Below are 18,754 nucleotides of genomic sequence, written 5' to 3' on the forward strand. Positions count from 1 at the left end.
TAAACTACCAATTTAATCAAATGTCCTTAATTTGTGCCCCAATATGTGCCTCTTTTTGATTTTCACAAATTAGTAAATTAGTACTAACAAATATTTTTGCCAGCTTAATAAAAAACAGTTACATAAGTAACTAAATAGGAATATCAACTCGCCTCATTAAGAGCATTTTGTGAGACTTAAGAGAGCATCACCACCTGGTGGTAGATTCAGGGTAATGATTAGCAACTAAATAGGAAATGGCCAGTCCCTGTCATGGATAACATACATTATGAGAGGCCAAAAGCCTTGGCCAAAACTAAGACCAAAAAAGTAGCACTATAAGTGATTAGCTTCCAACTTAATAGAATGACAGAAATTTGGAAGGGTGATCTAGAATCCATATTTAAGACTCTAATACAATATCCCATGAAGTACAAAAATCCTGTCTCGAAACTATAGAGATATGATACATTGTCTGTGCTAAATACCTATAGTAAAAAGAAACTTCTCTGGATATCATGGATATCACAGATTGCTAGATAGGTTTAAATTGGGTTTAAATTTGAAATGTTTTATGTCCCACAACCAGTAAATCTAATTTTGCAAAATCCAATGCAACATAAAAAACCCCTGATATATTCTATAGCCTGACTTCAAATATATCTCTCATTTTGTTTTTGTTTGTTATAAATACACCTATATTCTTCAATTGCCTTGATTTCTAGATACTTTACATCCTGGTCTTCCAGATTTTCCAGATATATTTGATTTGTCAGCATCTGTTTTTAATGCAGCGCCTAAAATAAAACTGACTCACATGTAGACAGTGGAGTATAGGCACTTCTATTAATGCTTTCCATGTTTCCTTTCAGATTTTAATCGCTGTATCACACTTCTGCTCACATGTTTTAGTCACAATTATTCCTGAACAGCTTTATGTTACATGGTGACCAGTAAACTGAGTGTTAGAATTCTGAGACTGAGTAGATTTAAGGGCCAGCATTTACTTTTGAAAGTCTATCCCTAAACCTCAGCTCTCTTCCTCTGCTCTATAAACTTCCAACATATACTAACTTACGAAAGAAGAACAATAAAAGAGTAACTTCAAGATAACTATGAAGAGACAGTAACACATAAAAATTTTGATACATTTTTATGCTTAGACCTTAAGGAGGTTTATGGTGATATAGGCGTCACACAGCAAGGAACCCCCAGGAGGATTATATTTGTATCTAGATAGATAGATAGATAGATAGATAGATAGATAGATAGATAGATAGATAGATAGATAGATAGAGAGATATGCAGCTCTCTGAATTGGAAATGCAGAACCTAAGGCAGTCTGCTGTTTGCTCTCTGTCTGCACTGGCCTTTGTGACAACATAAAAAGCAAATAAGAGTATTCCCAACAGTAAAAGATTATTGAGAATTTTTTCTGGGGAGTGATTAGGCTGGAAAGGTAGGAGCTAAATATTGTTTGGCCAGCAGCAGCTTCTGCAACAGTAATAGAATCTGATGCAAATTGTAGCAAAATAAAATCACACCACTTAGGGAAATTCCATTGGTAACTTGAGACAAATGTTTAATATGATTCATTATGAAATATTGGTTAACAAATTAGGTATTTATCATAACAAATGTTTAAATGTTTTGATTTGACTTCTTGTTCTTTTCGATTTCTCAGAATATACATGCCCATATGAACTCATGATACAGATGGGAAGCAAAACATTTTTACTATTAACATAGAAAAAAAGTATAATATAGATATTATATGTCTATAAGTTCAGCTGTAATAGAAATGGCTACAAGTGAGAGTCTATATGAAATAAACAGTATGTAAAGAAAAGATATTTTATTAGAAGGCAAATAATTTTAACCAATTTATTTCTCTCCATGATTAAGATTTAGCTGTATCGTTTTATTTTTATGTTCCAGGGACCTTGAAGGCAACCATATCCATAATTTAAGAAATTTGACTTTTATTTCCTGCAGTAATTTAACTGTTTTGTAAGTAATATGCTATGCTTTTGAAGTAATATTATATTTCCTTACAAATAAAATTTTAAAACACCCATTTTATGGGAAAAAATTCCCAAAGAATATCAAGAGTCTGTCGTTGGATCTCAGTTTGAGAAACGCTAAATTGAAGTCTTAGTCTATAAGAATGTTTATCCTTTGCAAATTATTACGGCATAAATTTTTTCTTTATAATTGTGAAAAAATAGTTACAATCAAAATGAAAAACAAAATACTGCTGAATGCTCACAGCCCTGAGGATGTAATGATAGACATCAAGATAAACCATAAAGTGTTAGTGAGTGTAATTCCTTCTTATGCATCTTTGGCCTATTTTAAATATACATGGCATTTTCTGTTGAAAGTAAAGGATGTTAGGACTTCCTTCAGTTAAAAAAAAAAAAAATCCAACTCTCCTATTCTCAGCTTATTTTACCAGAATGTTTTTCAAACTATGGATTGCAACTAATAAGTAGGTGATGAAAGTAATATATAGCATAATTTAGTATACCCTTGTCAGCATTTTTAAATGAAACAGAATTTAATTGAATAGATTATATCAGACTGCAGTGCAGATAGTAAATATTGTTTCATGAGCCTTGGGGGTGTGTGTGTGTGTGTCTCTGTGTGTGTGTGTTTTATGATCCAATATAAAATACATTTTTTACTATGTGTTACCACAGGAAATATTTGAAAACCATTATCCTAGACTACACAGGACCCCTGTATATAGGCAATACAATAACTCCCACTGATATTACCATATGTTTTCTCCAATTATACCCCCCATTCCAATAGGTTCCAATAAGTTCCAGTTTGAACTCCTCCTGAGTTCAGCAATCTTCAGGTGCAGGGTGCTTGATATAAAGTCATGCAAAATAGTGTATAGTAATTGCCCAAAGGAAACCAAGTTGCACCTGAAGGACACAGAGCAAATATCTGAAAAACTTAGAATTTCTTTTCTATTGTATTTATTTTTCAAGGAAACCTCTGTATTAAGAGATTATTTGTGGATTTCCTCTTGGCAGGTGTTGTGCTTTTAAGGTCCAAGAATATTGGGAAATGGTGGTAATGGTTTGGAGTGCAGTGAGGAAATAAATCAGAAAGGACAATTTGAAGACACGTCATACAATGTTTAAAACATTAAAAGCCCTTTAAAACTTAGTTCTGAGTTGGTCCTCTAGGCTAGCTGATAACACATGAGATCAGTGCAAAAATGTCAAGAGTTAAACAGTCTGATTCAGCATCCCAAATTAGAGATTCTTCTAACGGGGTTCAGCTAAGAGTGGACTTCCTTAGGCAGATCCGCCCTAAATCACATCAAGTAACAAATGAGTAGGAGTGCTGTGGTGAGTGGGCTATTTTGTTAGACAGACATGCTATGCAGACTGAAGAGACAAGTCTAAAACAGCTCGTATGCTCTTGGTTGCAAGATATGCAGTCTGTATTCTAAAAAGCAGGGGTTTTCACCATTTCTCTTGCAAAGCTCTTCCCTCCCTATTTCACTTAAAATTTTGAATTTCTATTATTATCATCATTAAAACATTTGAGAAATTTAGGATTAAAATTAAATTGGATAATTTATACTACTTCAAAATGTCTTTATGGGAAAAATGTACCGTATATTCATTATCTTTGTTTCTGCAGACCGTTCCTCTCTTTAGTAATTCTTGTCAGTTACCTAAAGAAGTTACAATGTATTTTTCTTTTTACTTTCAGAGTGATGAGGAAAAACAAAATTAATCACTTAAATGAAAATACTTTTGCACCTCTCCAGAAACTGGATGAATTGTAAGTATGACTGCATATATACTGTTAAGAATTTTCTTTCTACTGTTTTATTTTTCACACTTGTACTTACATGTTTATACATTTAAGAAATATTACTTATCTCCTCTTTCTAAGCATTATTTACATATATATACCTCAAGCCGCAAAGGAATTCAGATAGCATACAAAAATATATGGAAATTTGAGGAAAGTGGGTTAAAGGAAACACAGCTGTAAAGAAATAATAAAGCCAGTAAAAAATTAATAAATAAAATACATTCTACACCACTCTGGTCCACTCCTAAAGAAGGACAGTAAATTTGTGGATTTTTTTGTTTTGTTTTGTTTTTGTTTTTTGTTTTGTTTGTTTTGAGACAGGGTCTCACTCTGTCGCCCAGGCTGGAGTGCAGTGGCGCAATCTCGGCTCACTGCAACCTCCGCCTCCCAGGTGAAAGTGAATATCCTGCCTCAGCCTCCCGAGTAGCTGGACAGGCACATCACACCATGCCCAGCTAATTTTTGTATTTGTAGTAAAGATGGGGTTTCACCATGCTGGCCAGGCTAGGAAATTTGTTATTATGTTTCCTAAAGGATTAGGATTCCGGGACCGTAAGATTAGAAGACACCACTTTGCTGATCTGAAACCAAAGGAAAATCTTGGATCCATAAAGAAATTAGATACTACTGTGGATAATATTCCTACCTATAATAATGGAAGAGAGAAATTATTTTTATAATGCCCCCTTTTAATGCCGATGATGTAATTCCAAAGGACAATATAACAATTCTATGATGAACCAAATCCTGTGGTCTAAGCACATTGTAGTTGATTTTCAGAATAAAATAGATGTAGAACAGTGAATGAAGTGCTTATCCTTCAGACCATTTTTTTATATTTTAGTGTCAATTTTCTTTTTTTTCTTTTCATTTTTTGTTTGCTTTTTTCTAGTGCCAGGGTGTCGCTCTGTTGCCCAAAATGAAGTGCAGTGGTACAATCATAGCTCACTGTAACCTCGAACTCCTTGGGCTCAAGTGATCCTCCCACCTCAGCCTCCTGTGTAGCTAGGACTACAGCACATCACCATGCCCAGCCAATTTTTTTATTTTTTGTAGAGACAGGGTCTCTCTGTGTTGCTCAGGCTGGCCTGGAAATCCTGGCCTTAAGCAATCCTCCCACCTCAGCTTCCCATAGTATTGGTATTACAGATATAAGCCACTGTGCCTAGGTAGTATCTGTTTTCTGGAAAGAACCTGAATGTGGACACAGCTACATGTTTTGACAATTAGCTAGATAGAACATTGATTTATTAAAACTTTTCCATAAAAATTAAAGAATACAATTAGAATGTTATGAAAATAACACCAGGACACCTTACCTGAGCACTCAAGAAGTTACAATGTATTTTTCCTTATGCCAGGTAGAGGGAATATACTGCCAGGAGTTGGAACATTTCTCAGGTAACAATCCTGCGTTCTGCCCCAAAACATCAGGGAACGAGCCATTGAAAACCCAACATTTTATCTGTAGCCTGAAGCATTTTTTGGTGGTCAGTACCAATCATTCACAAAATGTGCAGGAAAATCTCAAAAACAAATAGAACCAACCATCTGTTGTAGCAACTTCTGGTACATGACAACTGACCCATATCATCAGCACATAGGAAAGTAGTCTCAATAGTAGGGGAAGATGCAGCTGGATGATCCAAAGTATTATCTAGACATTAGAACACACATTAGTCAAGGGATACTAACTATATATTTTTTCTTGTTTCATCTACTTGAAATCACACCTGAATATCAAGGGATAGTTTCTTCAAATCCTAGCCTTCATGGTGGCAATTTTATATATCAATAACTGGCAGTGAACATGAACTCAAAGAGCTTAGTGCATAACCAATGCCAATCCAGGTTCAGAAGTAAGGGAAAGAATAATACAAACTGCAGAGGGTAACCAAGGCCAATAATTTGTCTTGCTAATTGTTAGGTGGACTTCAATACACCTAATCCCATATTAAACACTTGCCTGAAAAATCAGATTCACCAGGACAAAAATGGCATGTTTTCTAAGAGTCGATGGCTTTCATTGGATGAGTCTATATCTAAACTGTCCTTTTGAGAGAGGGTTGAACTACACTCTGTGCCCCTCCAGGCTCCATCACACCAACAGAGTTAATGAGAACAAAGAGTCAAGATTCACTTGTCACAGAGGACTTTAAGTAGCTTTAAGTGACAGAAAATCTTTGCCACATGGTTGAGTTAATTTGAGCTTTTAAAGTCAACTACTCTAGTTTACAAGGTGTTTCCTGAGTTCATTCAGAAATGGACCTTGACTCCAATTAAGTTTAGCCTAACTTTCCTAAACTTGAGCTGAGAAAATGGCCCTTTCAAATGTCACTTGGGATCTGGGCCAACGCTATCCCATTACATGATTCATGCTGTTAGAACTGTATGCCGGGATTTGCTCTGATAACAAAAACCCACACTCCCACCAGTAATTGTTGAACATGACATTTGGAATTTTAATATTCCAGTGCACCATTTTAAATCTGTTTTGCACATTGCTTTACTAATATGATCAGTATTTTACTTGGCTTCCTAAACAAGGAACTGAAATTGTGCCCCACTTTTACTAAAGATGAAGCAGATAGACTCAGTCTGTTCATAGTCTTCTAACTGGGGATGGAGAGAATAGCTAGTCCAAAGCTGAGCTAGGCACTGGGTAGCGCAGATGAATAGATACCGTTCTTGTACTCAAAGAACTCAGATGTTTCAGAAAGGGTACACGTATGTACAGAAACAGTTGTAGTACGATGTTATATGTGCTATATGTGTTATATGTGCTATAGTAGAAGTATGCAAGAGGAATGTAAAGGAGAATAAAGGACAAAACACTTCACCTCCCTGGGCTCAGAGGTTCAACAGAGAAATGATGTTTGAATAAAGTCTAGAAGGATGAATATGAGATCACAAGGAGGGAAAGAAGAGTATGGGGATTAAAATACTGAAGTGCATTTGGGCCATGGTGAAAAGTTACTTTGGGTAGAAAGTGGTAGGCAAGGAGACTGGAAACATAGTCAATGGCAAGACATTTGAATATTTAAAGGTTCATTATGGCCGGGTGCAGTGGCTCACACCTGTAATCCCAGCACTTTGGGAGGCTGAGACGGGAGGATTGCTTGTGCCCAGGAGTTTGAGACCAGCCTGGGAGACATGAAGAAACCCAGCCTCTATCAAAAATACAAAGATTAGCTGGGCATGGTAGCATATGGCTGTAGTCCCAGCTACTCAGGAGGCTGAGGGGGGAGCATGGCTTAAGCCCAGGAGGTGGAGGTTGCAGTGAGCCATTTGTGCCACTGCACTCCAGCCTGGGCGACAGAGGCAGACCCTGTCTCAAATTAATTAATTAATTAAATAATTAATTAAAGGCTGTTACTGTCACACAATGCAGTTTTGATTTCATCTCCTAAGGTACAGTAAGCTATTGAAGGAGATTCCAACTCTTTATGAAAGAGATGGAATTTTAGAATAATTCCTTCAGTTGTCTAATCAGAACAATCTATCTTTGTTGACAATTCACCAATAAATATGTAAATAACAACAATAGTCTCCAGGTTCAGTTTACAGCAAAGACATTTATAATATTTATCACATTATATTAGCCACTTATTTTTAGTTTTAAAAACTCAATCTAAAATTGTCCTACCCTTCGAGGTCAAAAATCTAGCTTTTGCCTTATAAGCAAACCAGCATATATAACAAATACATCTATTCATTCTCCTACCTATCCCAGTGGCAACAAATATGATTTGGAGATGAATAGAAGAAAAGGTTAGACTTTCCCTTAGTATCTCTTGATCACCTTACAGAGCTCAAGTCTATTGAAACTTTACCTTGTATAAAAGAATCTTGAGTCCTTTCACATGAGAGCTGCCACTGTCAAAGCTACCATGAAAGGTGCTGCTGTCAAACACCTTTTTAGGACTAAGCTACGAGGTCATACCATGTTAAGCAGGCCCTCTACACACACACAAGATGACATGCAAAGTACCCTACCCCAGGATAATATGAGATCCTGTATATATCAGCTGTGAAAGAAACTTGAACTTGAAATAATACACTTCCATAGTAATCATAACAATCCTAAGCAGAAGACAAAAATTAAGACCACAAACCATATATCTGTTCTAACACAGAAAAAGAGAACAAAGGAAGAAGGGGCACAACACAGAAATTAAAAGAATTAGAAAATGTGATTGATTTAAACCAGATCAGGCTGGGCATGGTGGCTCACGCCTGTAATCCCAGCACTTTGGGAGGCTGAGGCGGTTGGATCACAAGGTCAGGAGTTCGAGACCAACCTAGCCAACATAGTGACACCCCATCTCTACTAAAAATACAAAAATTAGCCAGGCATAGTGGCACGCACTTGTAATTTCAGCTACTCGGGAGGCTGAGGCAGGAGAATCGCTTGAACCCGGGAGATGGAGGTTGAGGCATGCCAAGATCACACCACTACACTCCAGCCTAGGTGACAGAGCGATACTCCATCTCAACCACAAAAAAAAAAAAAAAAACCCAAGATCAAATACCATCAAGTATTTGTCTTCCAGGGGATGATGAAATGGGAAAAAATATTTTTATATTTTCCTACTTTGCTCCTTTTTTAAAGTTTTAGACTTCTGGTGATTAATATAACTCACCAATGGCGTTGTTGAAAAGTTGTATAGTGGTTTCCTAATGAATTTCAGAACAGTGAATAAAGTCTTAAGAAAATAGTATCACATATTTGCAATTATTTCTCCAGGGATTTAGGAAGTAATAAGATTGAAAATCTTCCACCGCTTATATTCAAGGACCTGAAGGAGCTGTCACAATTGTAAGACTAATGTTAATTTTGCCACCTCATTTCTTTATTGTATTATTTTTTAAATTGTGGTCAAATATGCATAACATAAAATTAAGTGTTTTTAAGTGTGTAGTTGAGTAGCATTAGCTACATTCACATTGCTGCACAACCATCACCACCATCTACCTCCAGAAGTTTTTCATGTTGCAAAACTGAAACTCTAGCCACTAAACACTAACTTCCCACTCACCCTTCCCCCATCCCTTGGCTACCACTATTCTACTTTGTGTCTGTGTGACTTTGACTATTCTAGATACCTCATAGAAGTGAAATCATGGAATATTTATCTTTTTGTGACAGGTCTATTCTACTTAACATACCGTCTTCAAGTTTCATTTCTGTTGTAGCAGAAATGAATTTTCTTCCTTCTTAAGACTGAACAATATTTCATTGTGTATATATATTGCAGTGTTTATCTATTCACCCATTAATGGACATTTGAGTTGCTTCCATCTTTTGGCTATTGTGGATAATGTTGCTATGAACCTGGGTGTACAAATATCTGTTGACCCTGCTTTCAATTTTTAGGTATCTACTGTCAAAAGTAGAATTGCTGTTTCATATATTTCTGTCATTTTATTTTTAATGTATGTTTCATTCTGTTTTCCATATGAGTTTAACCATTTTACATTTCCACTAGTAGTACACTAGGGTTTCCATTTCTCCACATCCTTCCCAACACTTGGTATTTTCTGTTTTTTTGAAAATAAGCATGCTAATGGATGTGAAATGGTATCTCACCATGGTTTTGTTTTGTGGTTCCCAGTGATTAGTGATGTTGAGTAACTTTTCATGTGCTTATTGGCCATTTGGATATCTTCTTGCAGAAAAATCTATTCAAGTCATTCACTCATTTTTCAATTGGATTGTTCACTTTTTCTGTAGCTGTTAGATTGTTGGAGTTATATATTCTGGATGTTAACTTCTTTTCAGATACATGATTTGCAAATATTGTCTCCCGTTGCATGGGCTGCCTTTTCACTCTATTATGGTGTCCTTTGATGCGCAAAAGTTTTTAATTTATATATAGTCTAATTTTTAAATTTCTTCTTTTGTTACTTATGCTTTTGGTGTCATATCCAAAATGATACCAATGTCATGAAGCTTTTCCTGTATGATTTCTTCTAAGAGTCTTGTAGTTTTTAGCTTTACCATTTAGGTCTTAAATCCATTTTGAGTTCACTTATGTACATGGTGTAAGGTAAGGATCCAACTTCATTCTTTTGCATGTGGATGTCCAGTTTTGTCAACACAATGTATTGAAAAGACTACTTTTTCCCCATTGAATGTCCTTGGCGCCCTTGCTGAAAATCATTTGATCATGTATCTGTGGGTTTATTCCTGAGCTCTCTATTCTATTCCATTAGTCTACATGTATGCATTTCAGCCAGTACCACACTGATGGCTATAGCTTTGTAGTATGTTTTGAAATTAAATAGTGTGAAATCTCCAATTTTGTTCTTCTTTTTTCAAGATTGTTTGTCTATTTGGGCTCCCTGCGTTTTCCATATGAATTTTAGGATGGATTTTTATATTTCTGCAAAAAAAAAAAAAAAAAAAAAGGCAGTGGGATTTTGGCAGATTGCCTTGAATCTGTAGCTCACTTTGAGCAATACTGACATCTTAATATTAAGTCTTCTGATCTGTGAACATAGCATATCTTTCCCTTCATTGGTGTCTTCCTTATTTTCTTTCAGCAGTGTTTCACAGTTGCAAGGGTATTTATCTTTCACCTCTTTGGATTAAGTTTATTTAAGTATATTATTCTTTTGATGCTATTGTAAATGGAATTCTTTTCCTAATTTTCCTTTTGTGATTATTCATTGCGTATAGAAACACAACTGATTTTTGTGTGTTAATTTTGTACCCAGCAATGTTGATGCATGTTTTAGTTCAAGTGGATTTCTTTTTAGTTAAATCTTTTGGATATTCTACATATAAGATTACATTATCTGTAAACAGAGATAATTTTTTTCTTCTTTTACAATTTGGATGCCTGCCTTTCATTTATTTTTCTTGCCTAATTGTTCTGATTAGGACATCCAATATTATGTTGAATGAAAGTGGTGAAAGCAGGCATCCTTGTCTTGTTCCTGCTCTTAGGGGAAAGCTTTTGGTCTTTTACCATTGAGTGTGGGTTTTCATATGCATCCTTTATTATGTGAGGTAGTTTCCTTTCATTTCGAGTTTGCTGAGTCCACTTCATTTTTTTTATACAACCCATTGGTCATTGTCATTCTTTCTCTCTTTCCTTCTTTCTGTAACCATGGCTGCCCGAGAAGTTCCTTCCATCCCCCATGTAACTTATGGTCTAATCTTCAGTAAATATTTTTGTTTATTTATTCTTTCTTTTCTTTTTTAATTTCATTTTTGTAGAGATAGGGGTCTCATTATGTTGCCCAGGCTGCTTGTATTGGACTTCAAGGCTCATGCCGTTCTCCCACCTCGGCCTCCCAAAATGCTGGGATTACAGACATGAGCCACCACACCCAGTCTAAATATTTTAAAAAGAGAAATTTTCCTGAGAAGTTTCCTTTAATCAGTGATTCTTGTTTCAAGGTGTTGTTTTTCAAAGATTCTGAAATTTTCTCCATTTAAATTTAGCTTTCAGTTCTCTTTAAGAAGGCAGGTGCTTGTAGTCCCAGTGACTTGAGAAGCTGAGGCAGGAGGATCCCTTGAGCCCAGGAGTTCAAGTACAGCCTGAGCAACATAGCAAGTCCCCACTCTAAAAACTTAAAGTATAAAAATAAATTCCCGGCCGGGCGCGGTGGCTCAAGCCTGTAATCCCAGCACTTTGGGAGGCTGAGACAGGCGGATCACGAGGTCGGGAGATCGAGACCATCCTGGCTAACACAGTGAAACCCCGTCTCTACTAAAAAATACAAAAAACTAGCCGGGCGAGGTGGCGGGCGCCTGTAGTCCCAGCTACTCGGGAGGCTGAGGCAGGAGAATGGCGTGAACCCGGGAGGCGGAGCTTGCAGTGAGCTGAGATCCGGCCACTGCACTCCAGCCTGTGCATTCCAGCCTGGGCGACAGAGTGAGACTCCGTCTCAAAAAATAAATAAATAAATAAATAAATAAATAAATAAATAAATAAATAAATAAATAAATTCCCTTTGAAGTCTACTTCTCATTTCATGTTTCATGACTTAAGATTTATTGTAAGGCTGGGCGCGGTGGCTCAAGCCTGTAATCCCAGCACTTTGGGAGGCCGAGACGGGCGGATCACAAGGTCAGGAGATCGAGACCATCCTGGCGAACACAGTGAAACCCCGTCTCTACTAAAAATACAAAAAACTAGCCGGGCGAGGTGGCAGGCGCCTGTAGTCCCAGCTACTCGGGAGGCTGAGGCAGGAGAATGGCGGGAACCCGGGAGGCGGAGCTTGCAGTGAGCTGAGATCCGGCCACTGCACTCCAGCCTGGGCGACAGAGCAAGACTCCGCCTAAAAAAAAAAAAAAAAAAAAAGATTTATTGTAAAAGATATGATATATAATTCCATTAATTCAAATTTTGACTAAATGAGATTATTTCATTTCATTTTATTTAAACCATATCTGATCTTAGGCAAAATGGGAAATAGGTACGGCTCTTTCTGGGTCCACTACCTCTTCTCTGGTGGCAGCCCTTTCTTGACAGCTCCGCCTTCATGCCCGTATTTTATTAGCTCTCACTCTATCACTCTCATAATCACAGAGTATTTACCACAAGCTGGGTACTGTTCTAAGTGTTTTATCTTAATTAATTCACTTAAATGTACAATCAACACTGTGAGGCCAGTGCTATTGCTATCTCTTTATTTCATTGATGAAGAAAAATTGTATATATTTATCAGTACAACATGATGTTTTGAAATATGTATACATTGTGGAATGCCTAAATTGGGCTAATTAACGTGTACATCATCTCACATATTTATTTTTTGTGGTGAGAACATTTAACATCTACTCTCTTAGCAATTTTCAAGCATACAATACATTGTTATTAGCTATAATCAGCATATTACAAAATAGATGTCTTGAACTTATTCCTCCTTTCTAACTGAAATTTTTGTACCTTTTGACCAGTAGATTCCAATCCTTACCCACCTGCCTCTGGTAACCACATTCTACTCTCTATTTCCATGAGTTCAACTTTTTTAGATTCCACGTATAAATGAGATCTTGTGGTAATTGTCTTTCTATGCCTGACTTATTTCATGTAGCATAATGTCCTCTAGATTCATTCATATTGTTGCAAATGACAGGATTTTCTGATTTTTTTAAGGCTGAGTAGTATTCTATTGTGTATGTATACATTTTTTTTTTTATCAAGTCATCCTTTGATGGACACCTGGGTTGAATCCATACCTTGGCTATTATGAATAATGTTGCAATGAATATGGGAGTACAGAATTCTCTTTAATATACTGATTTTATTTCCTTTGGAAATATATCCAGTAGCAGAGTTTCTGGATCATGTGGTAGTTCAATTTTTGATTTTTGAGGAAACCCCACACTATTTTCTATAATGGTTGTACTAATTTATATTCCCACCACCGGTATGCAAGGGCAACCTTTTCTTCAAATCATCCTCAGCACTTATCTTTCATCTTTTTCATAAAAATTATGCTAAAAGGTGTGAGGTAATATTTCACTGTGGTTTCAGTTTGCATTTCTCTGTTGATTAGAGATGTTGAGCATTTTTTCATATACCTGTTAGTCATTTATATGTCTTCTTTTGAAAAATGTCTATTCAAGCCTTTTCCCTAATTTTTAACCAGCTTATTTGTTTTCTTGCTGAGTTATCTGAGTTCCTTACACATTTTGGATATTAACCATTTACCAGATATATGATTTGCAAATATGGTCCCCCGTTACACAGGTTGTCTCTTCACTCTGTTGATTGTTTCCTTAGCTGTGCAGAGGCTTTTTAGTTTTATGTAATCCCATTCATCTATTTCACTTTTGTTGCCCATATTTTTGGGGCAATATCCAAAAAAATCATCACCCAGGTTAATGTCCTGGGGCTTTCCACCTATGTTTCCTTCTAGTCATTTTATAGTTTTACAGTTTAAGTCTTTAATCCAGTATGAGTTATAGTATACTTTTGTTCATAAATATTTAAAAGTAACCCAAAATAAACAGATTCACTTGCTTTACTCATGTGGTTTTTAGAAATGACCTATTGCTGCTTTTTTTAAAAAAAACAGGAATCTTTCCTATAATCCAATCCAGAAAATTCAAGCAAACCAATTTGATTATCTTGTCAAACTCAAGTCTCTGTAAGTATTCACATACGGGGATAGTTTTATGATAAAACTGTTTTTTAAATACTAACAATGTATATTTTTATATATTTCTTTCAAATCATAAGCTTTATTTCCAAGACATTAGTTTAGCTCTACAAAAGCATATGAGTGCTTGCTGCACTATAAACAGACAACTATTCGTTTTATCTTCTATATTTGTAAATTGAAAAATAATTATGAATTATTTTATATTTTTATATGTCACTAGGAGCTTATGCTGATTAGTTTGCTTTGACCCTTCAAAGACATCTGTGCATATTCACTCTCTTAACACTGGGTATTTTATAATTTATTATAGGCATTTTTACCCCAAGATGGAATATTCTAGATTATATAAATCCTTACTTGTACCCAGACACAAAAAAAGACAAAAATTCTGTTAGAGTCGAAGAATTGCCTTTAAAGAAAAGCCTCAGGGCTGGCTGAGTATAGTGGCTCACACCTGTAAACTCAGCACTTTGGGAGTCCGAGGTAGGAGGATTGCTTGAGACCAGGAGTTCAAGAATAATCTGGGCAACATAGGGAGACCCTGCCTCTACAAAAAAATAAAAATAAGCAAATTGGTTGAGTGTGGTGGCATGCACCTGTGGTCCTAGCTACTTGGGAGGCTGAGGTGGGGACATTGCTTGAGCTGGGAGGTTGAGGCTGCAGTAAGCCATGTTCATACCACCACACTCTAGCCTCTGCAACAGAGGAAGACCTTGTCTCAAAAAAATTTTTTAAAAAAGGTAAGCTTCAGTTCATTTAATTTGAGTGTTCCCTCAGTAAAATGACATTTTATTAGAAAAAAATTTATTAATTAAAAATTACTAGGAAATTTTCAAGGATGTAAAACATCTCTGCTGTTGTAATATTGTATAAAAGAGAATGCTTGTGCATTTATTCCACACATATTTATTGAGCAGTTAAAATGCACAAAGCATTGTGCCATGATCTGTGAGGATCTAAAAAAAAATCAAATAAGGAAGACAATATGTGTATAAATCACACAATCAGAAGGAGGATGATTTGGGGAAGTGGGTGGGCTGAGTATAATTATTTTGTTCAGAATAAGTGTTAACTAAAGCATTTTATTAAATTGTCCTTCATGAAAACTCAATTTATTAAACCATGTATAACACATGTTCTTTGATTATTAATTTGATATTTTTAGCAGCCTAGAAGGGATTGAAATTTCAAATATCCAACAAAGGATGTTTAGACCTCTTATGAATCTCTCTCACATGTAAGTAGATATTTTTATTGTTTTTCATCTTGATTTTAACATTTGTTTCCATGTGTGTTATGATAATACATCCAATCTATTAATATTTTCTACTAATTTGCCAGCTATAAACTGAATGTTTGTGTTCCTCCAAAATTTATATATTGATATCCTAACCCCAATGCAATGGTACAAGGAGGTAGGGACTTTGGGAGGTGACTAGGTCATGAGAACAGAGCCTTTGTGAGTGGGATTAGTGCCCTTATAAAAGAGACTCTGGTCCAGGCCCATGGCTCATGCCTCTAATCCCAGCACTTTGGGAAACTGAGGCGGGTGGGTCACCTGAGGTCAAGAGTTCAAGACCAGTCTGGTCAACATGGTGAAACCTCATCTCTACTAAAAATACAAAAATTAGCCAGGCGTGGTGGTGATTCCAGCTACTCAGGAGGCTGAGGCAGGAGAATCGCTTGACCCCTGGAGGCAGATGTTGCAGTGAGCCAAGATCGCGCCACTGCACTCCAGGCCAGGTGACAGAGTGAGACTCCGTCTCAAAAAAAAAAAAAAAAGAGAGACTCTGGAGACCACCCTTGCCCCTCCACCTTCTGAACACAGAGAAAGAAGATGGCCATCTATGAAACATGTGGTCCCCTACCAGACACTGAATCTGCTGGCACATTGATCTTTGCCTTCCCAGCCTCCAGAACTGTGAGAAATAAACATTTATTGTCTAAGTCATTCAGTCTATGGTATTGTTGTTACAGCAGCCAAATGGACTGAGACATGTCTAAACAATAATTAAAACTCTTAAACCTTTGATATTGGGTGAGATGATTTTAGTTTTCCACAGTCTGGTAGAATCTCATAGGAGATTTTTTGAATCTCAGGAAACATGAGTGTGAGGGGAATCTACTTGGTCTTGTAAGAAGTTCTCCTCAGTTCTAACAACCGTTCACAGATATTGATGTTTGCCTAATGAGCTAGTAATTTGTGTATAGGGTATGTTAGTCCATTTTGCATTACTATAAAGGAATATCTGAGGCTGGGTGGTTTATAAAGAAGAGTTTATTTTGGCTCACAGTTCTGCAAGTTGTTAAGAGAAGCATGGCACCAACCTCTAATTTCGGTGAGGTCATCAGGAAAGCTTTTAATCATGGCAGAGGACAAAGAGGGAGTAGGTGTGTCAAATGGCGAGAGAGATAGCCAGAGAGAGAAGAGGAGGTGCCAGCTCTTTTTAACAATCAGATCTCATGTGAAATAATAGGAGAACTCACTTATTACTGCAGGAAGGACACCACACCATTCATGAGGGATCTACCCCATGACCCAAACACCTCCTACTGGGCCCCACCTCCAACACTGAGAATCAACTTTTGACATGAGATTTGGAGTAGACAAATATCCAAACTATATCACATGGTACAAGTGCTACCAGATGAAGAGGAAGGAATTTATATAAGCAATATAAAATAATTACAAATAAATCAATGCTGCAAATGAAGGTAGTTAGGAAGAAATCTTTCTCAATGAAAATGTCCCCAAATGTCAGGGCGTGATTCAAGCAAGCGTTCATGGATGAGATGGTAAACTTTGAAAAATCTTTTCTTCAAAGAGTATGTCTGGTTTTACCTGTGATTACATGCTTTAGGAGCATTTTTTAATTGAATGCAATTTTATAGCAGTTATTAGAATGATCCATGACACAGAAATTAATTTTCAATAATTTAGAAAACGTCAGCTACCATCAACTCTGTAATCTTGCTTGTATTTTAAGTCTAACACAGAACACTGTTTTTGTTTTCCATAATTCCTCAGAAAGATGGCTCATAAAAGATTCCTTGCTTATACGCAACATAAAGCAATCTGACTAAATTAAACATAACAGAATTTATTGGAAGAAAATGTTATAACACAAAATCTGAGGAATAATTTATAGCCACTGGAATTACCCATCCCAGTGTCATTCAATCAGATTCAGAGTTCCAGAAGAGAGAATCTACTTGATCACGTCTAGGGCACTTACCTACTCTGGGCTAGGGATTACCTCCACTGAAGGTCCCACCATAACTTCTCAGAAAGGGAGAAGTAATTCTCTCAAAGGAAATCAGAACACTATTATCAGAAGAGTGATTGAGTGCTGGGCAGCCAAAGTAGCAAACAAAGAGTTACTATAATTTTGTGGATAAAAGTAAAACTTCAGCCTAAGACACATAAAGCAAAGTAAAATACCAATCAACACTCCTTCTTTCCTCATGTTCTGCTCTCCTGTCCTTCATGGTTTACAGAATAAATGGATATAACCAAATGGAAATATCAGCAATTGACCTTGAACTTGACAGGACAAATTGTAATCAAGTTTTTATCTTTTCTTACTATAGCTCTTTATACACTAAATATCATTTATACTTTTTGGCAGAACACATGGCTTTATAGGCAAATAGATCTAATTTGAAGTTCAATTTGCATATTTAGTAGAAAATTTCCTAGGAAATAACTTGCCTCCATTAAAGATTCATCTCTTCCTATAATGATGCTAACACTTACCTCACAGAATTCATTTGAGAACTTATTTCTGATACTTAAGAAATGCTCAATAAAGGGTGTTGGTGTTGGTGGTAACACAGTAGTAATTATAAATTATTCACATGGCATATTTATCAACAAGGAAAGTCTCTCTATTGATGAAAGAAGTCACTCAACAAACATTTATTGACCCCTTTATTCTGTACCAAAATCGTGTGAGAGATAGGCATGTTAGCAAGTAGTTACAGATAACATAACTTCTTTTATTTTTTCTTTTTTTTTTTTTTTGAGACAGAGTCTCGCTCTGTCGCCCGGGCTGGAGTGCAGTGGCCGGATCTCAGCTCACTGCAAGCTCCGCCTCCCGGGTTTACGCCATTCTCCTGCCTCAGCCTCCCGAGTAGCTGGGACTACAGGCGCCCGCCACCTCGCCCGGCTAGTTTTTTGTATTTTTTAGTAGAGACGGGGTTTCACCATGTTAGCCAGGATGGTCTCGATCTCCTGTCCGCCCGTCTCGGCCTCCCAAAGTGCTGGGATTACAGGCTTGAGCCACCGCGCCCGGCCTTATTTTTTCTTTTACTGTGGTACTTTCATGTTTAAAATCTTTAATATTATTTTGTTATTTTTATTAATTGACATAATAATTGCACATCTTCGTGGGGTACATAGTGATGTTTTGGTACATACAATGTATAGTGATCAGATCAGGATAAAGGATAATTCGCATATCCATCTTCTCAAACGTTTGTCATTTCTTTGTGTTCAGAACATTCAATATCCTTCTTCTAGCTATTTGAAACCACACATTATTGTTAACTATAGATATCCTACCATGATATAGAAGATGAGAACTTATTCTCCTTTCTAGTTGTAACTTTGAATTCTTTAATAAATCTCTTGTCTCTTCCTTCTCCTTACTCTCCCCAGCCTGTAGTATCCTCTGTTCTACTTTTACTTATGTAAGATCAATATTTTTAGCTTCCATATATGAATGAGAACATGAGGTGTTTAACATTATTCCTGGTTTATTCCACTTAATGTAATGTCCTCCATTTCCCTCCTTGTTGCCAC

At 36.5% G+C, this 18,754-nt stretch overlaps 1 protein-coding gene across 5 annotated transcripts in view; it reads left to right on the plus strand.

The window, feature by feature from the left end:
* RXFP1 (relaxin family peptide receptor 1) overlaps nucleotides 1–18,754 on the plus strand; it is a 123,598-nt gene that overhangs the window by 94,560 nt on the left and 10,284 nt on the right. For all 5 annotated transcript variants that reach the window (XM_010383214.2, XM_030925996.1, XM_030925999.1 and 2 more), the window contains 5 exons: nucleotides 1,918–1,989; nucleotides 3,718–3,789; nucleotides 8,573–8,644; nucleotides 13,864–13,935; nucleotides 15,116–15,187. In XM_010383214.2, coding sequence (XP_010381516.1) covers nucleotides 1,918–1,989; nucleotides 3,718–3,789; nucleotides 8,573–8,644; nucleotides 13,864–13,935; nucleotides 15,116–15,187 — 360 coding nt within the window. The remainder of the gene's footprint in view (nucleotides 1–1,917; nucleotides 1,990–3,717; nucleotides 3,790–8,572; nucleotides 8,645–13,863; nucleotides 13,936–15,115; nucleotides 15,188–18,754) is intronic.

The sequence above is a fragment of the Rhinopithecus roxellana genome, chromosome 2 (assembly GCF_007565055.1).
Source record: "Rhinopithecus roxellana isolate Shanxi Qingling chromosome 2, ASM756505v1, whole genome shotgun sequence".
Taxonomy (NCBI): Eukaryota; Metazoa; Chordata; class Mammalia; order Primates; family Cercopithecidae; genus Rhinopithecus; species Rhinopithecus roxellana.